Genomic DNA, 12,349 nt, shown 5'->3' on the forward strand with positions numbered 1-12,349 from the left:
TTTTGTACAATCAGTATTTTATATTTTTTTGCATTTTACAATTCATCAACATGCACTGCTTTACCCTAAAAACACACTCAACACCACACTACCAATAAAACAAATCACTTCTCAAAAATCAAATGAATAATGGCAAAATGATTTTTTATAGTATTTACATTTTTTCCCCGTTAAAGTCAGCTCTAAAACACATTTTAAGTTCATTGGTGAAATAAAAGGAAAGTTAATCATTAAAGTGCTCTAGAGCACCAAGCCTCAAACAAAATATAAACTTCAAGCTAAAATATACTGTAGTTTTATGATGCTAGCTCACACCCATTATTCCAGCAGAAACTTTTTTTTTTTTTTAAAACATTTTTATTTTATTCAATAGCAAAAAGCAATTAAGAACTGCAATGCTTACCTAAGACTATTCCATCCATCAAATACATGGAAAAATAAAAATAAATTATACTACTTCTGGTTGTAAAATGGGACGTCAAGTGTCCCAAATGAATTTTTGCAGGCTGTAAATTAAACAAAAACTAAAACATTGTAGTTTAGCTGCAATGTCTGTCAGAGAGTAAAAACATTGTTATGGAGCAGCAGCTTTGGTGCGAGTCCTTCACTAATTTTAAGTGCCCCTATTATGTTTTTTTTTTTTTTGGTTTGTCCTCTATACTTTAGTCTGTAATAGTCCTCACTCCTGATGAACTACTTGAAATGCCTCTTTTACAGTCTAGGCTTTTTTCCATGACTTGTAACAATGTCCACCTTGTAGCTGTAGTCAGTCAACCATCCCCCCCCAGTTTCCATTAATCTGACAGTATCTGAACATGTTAGCTTCATGTGTGAAAGAGCACCTTTTCACTTCTCAGTAAAATCTCAGACTAAAATCTTACAGGCGTAATGTGACCACACATGAGTAGCGGTCACTTTTAACGGACAGGCACGCACAGGTTATGACTGTGCACGGCGTTAGTGCATCTTTGTGAGTCACTGAGCTCACAGTCAATGCCCTAAACGGCAATAGCATGAACACAACAATATTTGATCTCAGCCACTCCCTTTCTAAATTGCAATAACAATAAACATTTCTCCATGATGAAGAGCCTGTGTGGGAGCGGTACGAGCTCTCTCAGCAGCACCATGCAGCACAAACACAGACTGATGCCAATGAAAGACAGAGCTGAACATTCACAAGTATGGTTACACTTTGCTAAACATCTCCCCAGAAAAGCAACAGTTCTTTTTAGCAGGTTTAATGTGGCTCTTTTGTCATTGTTGTGGAAGAGTATCAAGGAAGCCAGAAGAAAAGAATTCTAAGGGGACCTGAGTGTGAATGACTAACAGCCTGATGAAGCAAGCAATATTACTATGTGCACTGTGATGTCACCTACAAGTGAGCAAACCCTGGATAATCCTCCTTTCTGAAACGTAGCACGACCAAAATTTACAACAGTGGTTTACCTCATTTAACTAATAAGTGGAAGATCTCAGTTTCAATTCTGAGAGGAGACACAAATCTCTTTGCGGTCGCTTCAGGAACGGCACCCGGTGTAAAAATCTGTCAAATCAAACATGTGGAACGACCCGCTGTGGTGACACCTTGTGAATGAGTGAATAACTTTATCACCTAATTTTGTATTCAACATGACCCAAAATAAACAACTGACACTGTGAGTTCGTCAGGAAAGTCCTAGAAAGTTGATTATCTTCATTCATCCAAGTGACTTTCTCCATCCTGGATGAGGGATGAGACATTTTTCCCACAGAAAAAATGCTACCTCCAGATGAACACATTCAACCTTCTGGGATTTCTTTAACCGGGTGATTGAGGAAAGTGTTTTCACTGGTCAAATCCAAGGGCTCTTTTCCATTAGACTTCTATAGGACCATATGTTTTTGCAGCCACAGGTATCGCCCCCTGGTGACTATTTAAAACAAATAGTTTTTGCTCTTTTCCTCATAAAGACAACATTTGAGGTCTGATACCTCAGTACATATCAATAAAGACGTGGTTTGACGACCATTACAATAGTTTGCGGGTTTCTCCGAGGGTAGCTGCATAAGCAGAGACCAACCTCACTACCGTCTATTGCTCACCCAGTCATCTTGTTCTATAAGCAGGCATGAAATACGATAGGAACCACTCGGCTCCGACATGAGCATCAAGGGTTACTTCTAGTAGGCTTTAAAGGGTTAAAGAGATAAAACACTTCCACACTGGCTTCACTCTTTAGAGCTAAAAGTTGCATCCTTCTCTTATACTGTCTATGGTTTAGTGTTAGCATGGTGTATGTTACGATCACGCTTGTTTCTTTAACTCTCCATGATCACATGTACTGCATTAATGGAGCCAAATTCCAAGAGACTGTGCTTTTCCGGACAGAAAGGAGCTAAAAGCAGAGCCTTACAGACAGACGGTGCTGCAATAATGGACAGAATGGGGTAAAACATGTAAACCTAATCTAGCAGACCCCCCAAAATAAAATGATAATATGGGCACTTTAAGACTCAACTTTGATTGTCATGATAAAAACAGAAGTTTACATCCTCAGAAAATAAAAGAAACAAACAAACCTGCAACTGTTTTCATTTTTAAACACATCTGAATCCCAAATAATCAATTAGGAAGACTTTTAAAAAAGCAGAATGTGGACTATTTTACTTAATGAGAAAACGTCCGACATCCTGCTGTATCAGATTAGTCACACTGTGTGCAGTGTCTGTTATCTTGGCAACTTAGAATCACAGTTTAACAGCCCTATATAGACCAGCGCGGCTTACATATTGTTGAAATCAAAGTATTTGTTGAATAGTTTGGCATCTGAAAAGGCAAAATGCAGGGAATGCATTTATTTTTGTAAACGTTATGAGCTGTCAGGTGAACACATTCAAGCTCGCTGCCTATGCTTGCTTTTAAATGAAATGCACTGATAAAAACAATCAAATTGGATCAACCACGCTCAGTCTCTCTTCACACCCAAGCAGTTTGCCTCTGAAATGAATGAGCGCTGCAGCCGCCCCACTTTGCTTCTTTTCAAACCCACGCTTACGGGAGGGGAGCTTCATTTATTTGGTGCACCACTTTCCTTCTTCCCGGCTCTGGCTTCTGTCTTCTTGCCCTGTGCAGATGTTGTCGCTGCTGCTTTCTGGGCTTTGTCTTTGGGTGTGGTCTGTGCAGCGGCGGAGGCTGAGGCAGACTCAGCTGAAGTGCTGGAGGATTTGGAGGCCTGCGCGGGCTTTGAGGTAGTGTTGGAAGGATGTCTCCGACGCCTCCCTTCATCCCCAGCCGAGGACGAGGTACGCCTCCTCCTGCTGCCATCGTCTCCTATCGGGGGCTGCAGAGAGTCACCACAAGAAAACAAAGCGTAACTACGCGTGGGACAATAGATCACTCACGAGAATTGTTCATTTTTGCTGAGACCAGATGATACAGTTCTATGACTGCAGGCGCAGACTGAGCAGCTCCGAGTCTGTTAGTGTTTCAGTATGAAATAATGATGTTAGAATAATTTTATATGAGGATATGCTAGCTTCTCTTTTCGTTAATAATTCATTTAGACCAATAAAACTTGCAGGTAAAGAGCACTCTAGTGTGGAGATAACATGAAGCATCCTTTCAAACTTGTAGCCAGCAGACACTCACCACCACCCTGAAGTCCTCCAAGTTCTTGAACTGCGAGAGGTGTTCCTGCAGCTTCGGATCAATAGGCTGGTTCTTTATCTTTGAATATTTCAAAAAGGCCCAGAACTTCTCTAGTCCATACAGCTGGCCTGGAAAGGGAAATGCAAGGAAGAGCAGTTTCATTCAGTGTTGAATTCTAGGTAAAATTCAAATGCCTAAATGTAGGGGACATTTTTCTAGTCAACTTGTATCAAAAGAAGAAAAACAAAGGGGGGCCTAGCCAAAAAAAAAGTTTGGGAACCACTGGATTAACTGCTTTTCCATTCCAATTTTGTACCTCCTAATGTGCATGGTCATTGTCATAGCAATGCGTCCGAGTGTCCTGTGACATAATTAAATGCAACGTTAGTGCTACAATAAAAGTGAACGTCGAGGCAAGGATGTATCTGTATATATACTCTGTGTCTGGGGCTTTTCATCAGAATCGAGGACCACGCTGGAAAAATGGCAGTTTTGAGTTTCATGAACGAGGCGCTCTCATGATGCCACTGACCAGCCAATTGGTGACATGCAGTCCTCCTGCTTGGATCGCTTGGCTGAGCAGGTACTAAAGAAGTACCAGGTACTATGACCTAATGCAAAACCCTTAAAAAACTGTGGTGAACTGTGGTGAGGCGATCTGAGTAGGTACTAATGCAAAAGGGGCTTAAGAATTGGAGCCCTATTCTAACGCTATGTATAGCGTTTACTGCTACACTGTGAGTAGAGCAGTCACAGGAAATGGAGGGGGAGCAAAAACAGACTTAACAGTGAGATATCAGTTGGGTCTTTAACCTCCTTGCTATGTGGTTCCATCAGATATTTGTTGGGTAAAGACTGCATGTAGGTTTTAGATTTTCATTCTGTATCTGTCGGTATGCAGACATGCTTGCACGCTCAGTGTAGCTTTTTAAACAAGGGCTTCTCTCATTAAATGTGTTGGAAACATGCTGCAGGTAAACTTATCTGTAATCACATTAAAAATTAAAAACTCTCTAAAAGACTCTAAAAGTCTTTGAGTAAAACTGAAGTCAATCTTGAGTGCTTGCAAGAATCGGAATCCAAACTAGCCGATTTAAACAGCTCAGATCTACTTTGATCTGAAAGCCAGCTCTTTTCATTTAGTCTGCTAATACCGGCTACTTGCATTTTCATAAAATTAATATAACAAATACTATTAGGGGTTAGGTAAGAGGGAATACACGCCACATGTACTGTAGCAGAATGTTTTATAAAGATTGGTTGAGTCTAAACAAAAACAACCACAGTTTGTTTGCTTCACTGAGTCAGTGTTGAAATGGACTGAGAGAACTACATTAATGCCCTCTTCTCTTTACACAATTCCACATTAAACTGAGAGGGTCAAGTGAACCAAAGCTAAGTCACATGTTGGCCTTCTTTAGCATTTTTATATTTAATTATATGTAAATACTGAATATATTAATAGAATGTTTAGAATTTTGGTGTTTTTATGAAGCATTTATTAACCCGCTGGGGGTTTACAGCGGGAAGAAAAAAAGAGTGAAAAAAGAAAAAGAAAAAACACCCCTTCCCTATTGGTGTTGAAGTTTATAATGTCAGCCAATCAAAAAAATGATATAGCAACATGTGGCACTTGGTTGTTTAGGGAGAAGGGGACGGGGAGCGAAAGAAAGAGAGAGAGCGAGTTTTCATATGGGAGACATTAGTGATGTTTAGCGTGTTTGGAGGCTAGAGTTAGTGTGTTGTGTAGTTATTATTTTGTATTGTGTGTCAGTTATACTGCTGAATGTCACATTTGCTCCAAAAAAGCCACTAAAGGCAGATTCCAGTGTAAACGCTGTTCCCACATGGAAAACTGGACTGATGCACCTCCTGCTGTCAGACCTGCAGGGTTTAGGCCTGTGGTGTTCTCCTCTGTCTTATACTTAACAAAAACTATTTTTTGGACTGGCACAAATAATTTGTGTGTCTTCTTATTTGTTGTAGAACACCTGATTGTTCTGTAAATAGATTTAAATGGTTATATAAAAACGCCTGAGGCCTTGGCTGCATTTTTAGGTAAATAGTACCATATAACTTTGTTGTTTGCAAAACTTGTGCATAATTTTTAGAAATGTACAATTTCTATTTGCATTTCAAGTTATGAAAATGATTCGTTAAACATGTTTGTGGGTTTTACAGTAAAAAATAACTTTTTTCTACTTAAATTTTAAATTTTTTGTCTGAATTTAGATCAATTGTGCTAATATAGTATGCCAAAATGAAAAAATAACTAAAATTTCAGGTATTTGAGGTTGTGCTGAAAAAAAAAAAAAAGATACCAAACAAGACTCTCTGGACCCCAGAGAGTTAACTTCCCACACTCATACACTCGATCACTGAATATGGGATTTATTCAGAAGAATCTGCTACATTAGTGAAAGCAGCAGCTGACATTTGGGAGAGCCTGTTTACATTTCATGTTTATTACCTTTCTCAAAGTCTCTGAGGGTCTCTTCTTGAAAGTCTTTGAAGAGATCTAATCTGAATCTCTTCTCCAAACCGTAGCTGTAGTATCTGAACAGACACTCCAATCCGTACCTGCAGGGACACAACAAACACTTCCTTTCACTCTGAGTTACATGCAAACAAATATCACCGAGCTTCAAACCTTGCTTATAGACGTTAGTGTGTGCACATAATGATGCACTGTGAGAAAATGGCTGGGTGAAAATGCAGCGCTGACAGCGAAGCAGTTGCATCTCCAACATTTCACAACAATGGATTCCATTCTCTTGTGATTTATTTACAGCTGTAATTGAAGCTGTCAGAGGAACCAGACAGACAAGTATACTGGTTTCTGGTTCAGACAGGGTGAGCTCCAGCAGGAAGAGACATTGAGGCTGCTACACTCTTACACTACAGGCACTTTCACTTCAACAGGCAGGGCTGAGCTACCCACGTCTTTAAACAAGAATTTAGGTTTGACTGGTGTATAAAAAGCCCTCTAGAGTCACAACAGAAGCAGTGTTCACCTTTAACCTCATGCTATCGAACAATGACACTGCTTAAACCTGCAGGCGCTCCAATTCTTGAATAACATCAATAAGTCTTTCAATCTGTGGAAGTGGCTTGTTATTCCAGAGTCACTATCACCACTATGTGAGACACAAACACAAAAAACACTTCAGGGCGTTTTTTAGGGTGTGGTTGTAATTGTGGATAAGTGACACAAACAAAGCAGTCTGTGTTTGCTGTTTGCTTCATTAATGAATGACATTTACTTCTTATCCCTAGGGCACAGACACAGAGCTCAGGATTTAAATGTCCGCCTCACCTGTAGTTGTCTTTGGCATCTTCTACAGCATACTGTTTGAACTCCTCATACATCTTCCTGTTGAAGTTGTCCCTGAGGAAGAAGGACCAGAACCTGAACAGAGTGTTCATCTCCTGAGATTGGCCGATCCCCAACCGTTTTCGCTCTGAAGGGAAAAATTCAAGAACAGGAAACAGAGAAGGTGACCATTTCATCTTGTTTTCATCTTGCTTTCTCAAAGCTTTGAGTACGTGATGGTGTACTAGAGCTGAGGAGTACTTAGAAGCAGTATTTGTGGAGGTTTTTAGAGGTCTCTGTACCATTAAGGCACCGTCGGCGGTACTTGTGGTATCCCTGTTGAGTGAAGCCATTGTCCCTCAGCAGCTCATGGGATGGATGCCAAAATTTGGGCAATGACTGAGGGGTACAGCCGTAACTTCCTGATAGCGGGGCTCCTTCTGATGGAGAGGCATTGGAGCTGCTGTGGAAGGATGGAGGAAAAAAAAAGATGTTTGAGAGGCAACGGGGAAACATTTAGCTGCCAGTTTATTAGATAAACCTTACAAAAACAAATCTAGACTAACAAAACAAAAAGCAGGATTTTTGTCTCATTTCTGTTTGAAGTGATAATGAGCCAATGACAACAAAACCCCCAAAACAAAGTGTGGAATTAGGCTCGAACGTTCCCCACCAAAAGTTGATTTTTTTAAAAAACTTTGTGTAAATCACATTAGCACCAACTTCTTTTCATAAAAAGGATTATATGTCAAGCAGAACAACTGCTTGACATATAATGGAGAATGACTGGCAGGGCGAAATGAGGAAGCGCTCCTTGTGGGTTCTACTTTTTGCTCGTCACCTGTGAGACACCATCAATGCAGCCATAACAAAGAAAATGTCACTGACATGGCAGCTCATCCGGCTCATGAAACACTTCTCTATTTAGTTCCCACAAAACAACAAACGTGACTTTGACCTGGAGACTCATCAGGTGGCGATTGTAAATGGTAAATTGACTGATTCTTATATAGCGCTTTTCTACTCTCCCGGAGTACTCAAAGCGCTCTATACAACATGCCACATTCACCTATTCACACCCACTCATACAAGCACTTCTAAACACAAGTGCAAACTAAACTACATTCATACTCCGATGAACGCATCGGAGGGCAACCTGGGGTTAGTAACTTGCCCAAGGATATTTGGCATGCAGACTGGGGAAGCCAAGGATCGAACCACCGACCTTCCGATCAGTAGCTGATCTGCTCTACCACCTGAGCCACAGCCACCCCACGTTTGACTCAACTCTGACCGTAGGAGGAGCAGCGGTCCTTGTACTGGGATGCTAACTGGTCCGTCGGCCAAATGAGCAAAAAACCAAATTACACTCAAATGAAAAAGTCAGACCTGATGGACGCAGAGCGCGGTCGGTGTTCGCGAGAGTCCATCACCCAGCCTATGTGAGCCTCCTGGGGAGGGTTCGAACTGTGGCTGGTCTTCTTCTTCCTGGGCGTCTGGAACAAACATCAGGACAGGACACTGGTTAAATGAGGCACAGGGCGGCTGTGCTGCCTGACATTTTTAGTTTACTTTGTATGTTTCATGAATGATATATTCATTCAGTATTTACATATTTGATCTTTTAAACCAATGTGATACCACAAATAGAAAACCGGCAGCCACTGTTTGTATTTGTAGGAGTGGCCACACTCTTACCGTTATGCACATGTGAAAAAAAGAGTGAGGACAAACAAACAAACAAGGGAAAGGAAAAGTTTCACCAGCAGGCCTGCTGACAGACATCAATCCATCTGTTGATCTGTAGTCTGGCAGATAAAGAGGAGCTTTGCTACTCCTTGTATGTACGGACACCGAGAGCTTACCTGTCCATCGATGGTGCCGGTCTCCTTCATCACGGGGTAGAAACGTGGTGTCTTGTTGGGGTCCTGGCGTCCGGGGGTGCGAGGGGTTCTGGGGGTCCGGGGTTGGTGAGCTCTGGGCGACTGTGGGACCGTTGTGGGCACAGAACGAGCCAACTCTGCTCCACTGTCTGCTGAGAAGCCCATCATTCCCCCAAAAAGTTATCAATTTATATTTACTGTCAGGTAATTATCTGAATATCTACCATCTTTATGTCTACAATGCACAAAAAAAAGCCCATAATACAAACAAAATCACATCCTACACTAGCACCGCAGTGTGAGAGGGGTGTGGTTTAAACTGCAGAAGGTAGCACACAAGATGCTCGCTCATATGAAACCTGCTTCACCACAACTCTACAAACCCCACCTGGCATGGGAAGAGATGGGACTTCCTGGTTTGGGTCAACGGGCGCTTTGGGGGTGAGAGTGTCGAACTCATCTTTACTGATGACGTTCAGCTTCTTGAAGTTCTCCACTTCCTGCTGGGGAGCAGAAATGTGACAAAAGGGGAAAAAAAGAAGAGTTAGATGACCACTGATCATCACCATTTACACTCCTTTAACACGGCCTTGAGATCATCATCTTTTATCCAAGCAGAAAAACAACAATAAATGCTGCACTTTGAACCGAACACAGATAAAACAAATGATCCTGTTGATAAGGTAACAAAAAGCATAAGAGATGAGCTGGAGGCTGATATTTTTTAAGCTCTTAAACAAAGTAATATAATTACTGATCCAACACAAAGCAATTCACTGCAGCCCTGAAAACAATCTTCTTATTTAGTTGATTTCCTAGTGACAAATCTCAATTTTAAGTCAAATTAATCAATAAAAGGATTTCTGCACTTCCCCTCAGATACTACATTTGGCCGTTACAGGCTGTTTAAACTGATAACACTTCACTATGGTGGTAAAAAACACTCACACACCAGCAGCTGCAGCCATGCAGGCCTGTGTGACACACAGCACATGTGTCGCAGACTTTGTACTTTACACGTCAGCACCAGACAGAGGGGGAAGAAAAATATGCAGGTGGCCTTGGTGCATGTGTGCTCAGGCAAAACATTTCCCACATGCTTTATTTATTGACCAGCCCTTGAGCCCATGAATGAGCTGACCCCGTTGAAAACGTCTTCACAGAGCAGCTTGAATAAAGATTCTTATAGTTGATTCTGCTTTTGTGGTTGGCTTCATTTGTCATTTTGGTCACCGTTATACCAGCAAGCTTTCACTTCTGCTCTGATTTTACAGCCCCAGTTTGTTGACAGATGCAGGATTAAATGATTCTTGCTGAGTGTAACAGATATGTTTTTGTCTTTGTGAGTTGTGGACGGCTCTGACGCTGCCAGTGATGAGGTGGCAGTGTGTGAGAGTTCTTGATGTTTAACCTGCTGCTCTAAACTGTTTGGTATTAAAGGTCAACTAATGACTCCTACTTTCTCCTTTCAGTTCCCCTTTGTAGACCTTCTGACCCAACACTTCTCCACAGCCCGTGCATCAACTCCTCATCGTGCTCCTTCTGTCCTGTTACTAATACTACAGAGACTTTTCTCCACTAATAGAAATGTTGACATCAGTTTTTCTTGTAAGTGATTACAGAAAAGTCAATGATAATTTAATGCTCATTTAATTCAAATTTTACATACGCATGCACGCAAATCATAGACCCACTTTCTAACATGCACCTCAAATTTATTTGGAACAGTTGACCTGATAAAATAAGCCTTTCAAACCCCCCTTACGCTCTAGGAAAGTGGCCGTGTCTCTTAATAGGCAAAACATGCTATCAAGAAATGTATCAGTTCACCAAAATAACATTAACAAGCCTACTTCTTGCAAATTACAAACTAAATTACTTTGGCCAGCATGCATTTTATATGGATTTAAGAAAACAATCGCACTTCTAAGCTATTAATTAAGATTTTTTAATGTGTTTCCACATTAAACATCTTCAAATGATTTAAGTCTGCTTCTGTTTTTTCTTCCACTACGAGAACACCCTTCATATGCTGGTAAAAAACAAGCAGACATTTCTGTTCTGAATCCATAAAAGTTTCTTTTCACCTACTGATCCACTTCCATGTAACTGAAGGTTACATCATCTATGCTGATCAATGGGATCAAAGTGATTTAAACTGATGATGTGATTTATGGTGACCTGCTACTGACGTTTGGCCATCAACATTATACGATGCTGTAGTGTTGTAAAACCTGAATATACACTGGTGCTGTGCTATAGTTCTGTTCTAATGTAAGGCTTGCATAATGCTGTGTGACCTATAGTCAAGAGTTTGTACATGCACTGTATCCACAGAAGAGGCAGCAGAAAAGGAGGTCGCTGAGCTCTGGAAGCAACTGTAGTCTGGAGGCTTGTATAGTGGACAGTAAATGGTGCATTTATTTTTGTCCCTCCTCTGCACGGTGTGAGGTTTAACAGCTCTGTCACAATGTCTTCATGTCAAAGTGGCATGAGTGCCAGTAGTGCTTACGCTTTAAAGGAAACCTACAGTTGAAAGCAACCAAGGGCTACCCCAATGCTCCGCAGCATCATTCAATCATATACCGTCTATATATCCACTCTAGTATGTGCAATTGTGTTTCCTGCTGTATAAGAAAGAAATGTAAGACAATGCAACTTCACAATGATCATCACTGAAGAGGTGGTGCAGACAGTAATGGTTATGAGATATGAGCCCTAATGCAACCATAGCAGAGTGCTTTGTGTGGTTTTAAGGACCCTGGTCAAATGGTTACAATGCAAACATACACAGACTCATTTTTCAGCCCAGCATTAGATTTCTGATCCATCATGTGGCAGTCTGCTGTGTCATCTAGTTAATTTGTTAGTGATTTCCATATCAGTGGTCTGATCACAATACAATTTAAAACACAATTTAAAAGAACAATATGGTACATGTATATTGTGCCATATGTCAGGTGTGGCTATAACACTGTTATAACTGCTAGAATTAGAACACAATGCATAAAACGCAAAAGTTAAAGCAGGACTTGTGAGCTGTGGAAACACAAGAAAACTCTCCTGGATAAATTCTTCAAAATCAAATCTGGCGGAAACGGAGGATTCGCTGATAATACAAACGTTTATGGTGACTTTCTAAGTCAGCACTTTGGACCAATAAAAACACTTATTTCTTCTTTGACAACTCCTCACCTATTTAAAAAATATAAAGGCTGGAAGTTAACAGAAGGATGCTGACACAGTTGTTTGTGCCTTTCGGGGTATTTTTGCTCCAACTACCTAACAGTTTATATCAAAGAAGTCTGGGCTCCAGGTTTGCTGAGTCTATCGTTTCTACCCACTGGGTGTGCATACGTAGTATAGCCTGATCTGTATTAACTTCTCAAAGACCCTCCTATTCCACAGAGCAGGGTGGGCGCACTTGGATAGCCTTCAATAATGCATAAATATGTCGAATTCCAAGCCATCAAACATTGTGACAGCGATGGTGACTGAATAACTGGATGGGATGGTGATGGC

General features: G+C 40.9%; 1 protein-coding gene across 5 annotated transcripts in view; it reads right to left on the reverse strand.

Moving 5' to 3' along the window:
• Positions 1-12,349, reverse strand: part of larp1b (La ribonucleoprotein 1B) — a 28,215-nt gene continuing 15,866 nt past the window's right edge. For 3 of the 5 annotated variants that reach the window (XM_040041839.1, XM_040041838.1, XM_040041834.1), the window contains 8 exons: positions 9,216-9,330; positions 8,810-8,979; positions 8,334-8,440; positions 7,247-7,407; positions 6,948-7,092; positions 6,102-6,211; positions 3,632-3,759; positions 1-3,323 (listed from right to left, as the gene is read on the reverse strand). In XM_040041839.1, the coding sequence (XP_039897773.1) occupies positions 3,051-3,323; positions 3,632-3,759; positions 6,102-6,211; positions 6,948-7,092; positions 7,247-7,407; positions 8,334-8,440; positions 8,810-8,979; positions 9,216-9,330 (1,209 nt within the window). In that variant the 3' untranslated portion in view covers positions 1-3,050. The remainder of the gene's footprint in view (positions 3,324-3,631; positions 3,760-6,101; positions 6,212-6,947; positions 7,093-7,246; positions 7,408-8,333; positions 8,441-8,809; positions 8,980-9,215; positions 9,331-12,349) is intronic. The other 2 variants (XM_040041837.1, XM_040041835.1) reach the window with 2 other exon arrangements.

The sequence above is a fragment of the Simochromis diagramma genome, unplaced genomic scaffold (assembly GCF_900408965.1).
Source record: "Simochromis diagramma unplaced genomic scaffold, fSimDia1.1 OVJJ01000304.1, whole genome shotgun sequence".
Taxonomy (NCBI): Eukaryota; Metazoa; Chordata; class Actinopteri; order Cichliformes; family Cichlidae; genus Simochromis; species Simochromis diagramma.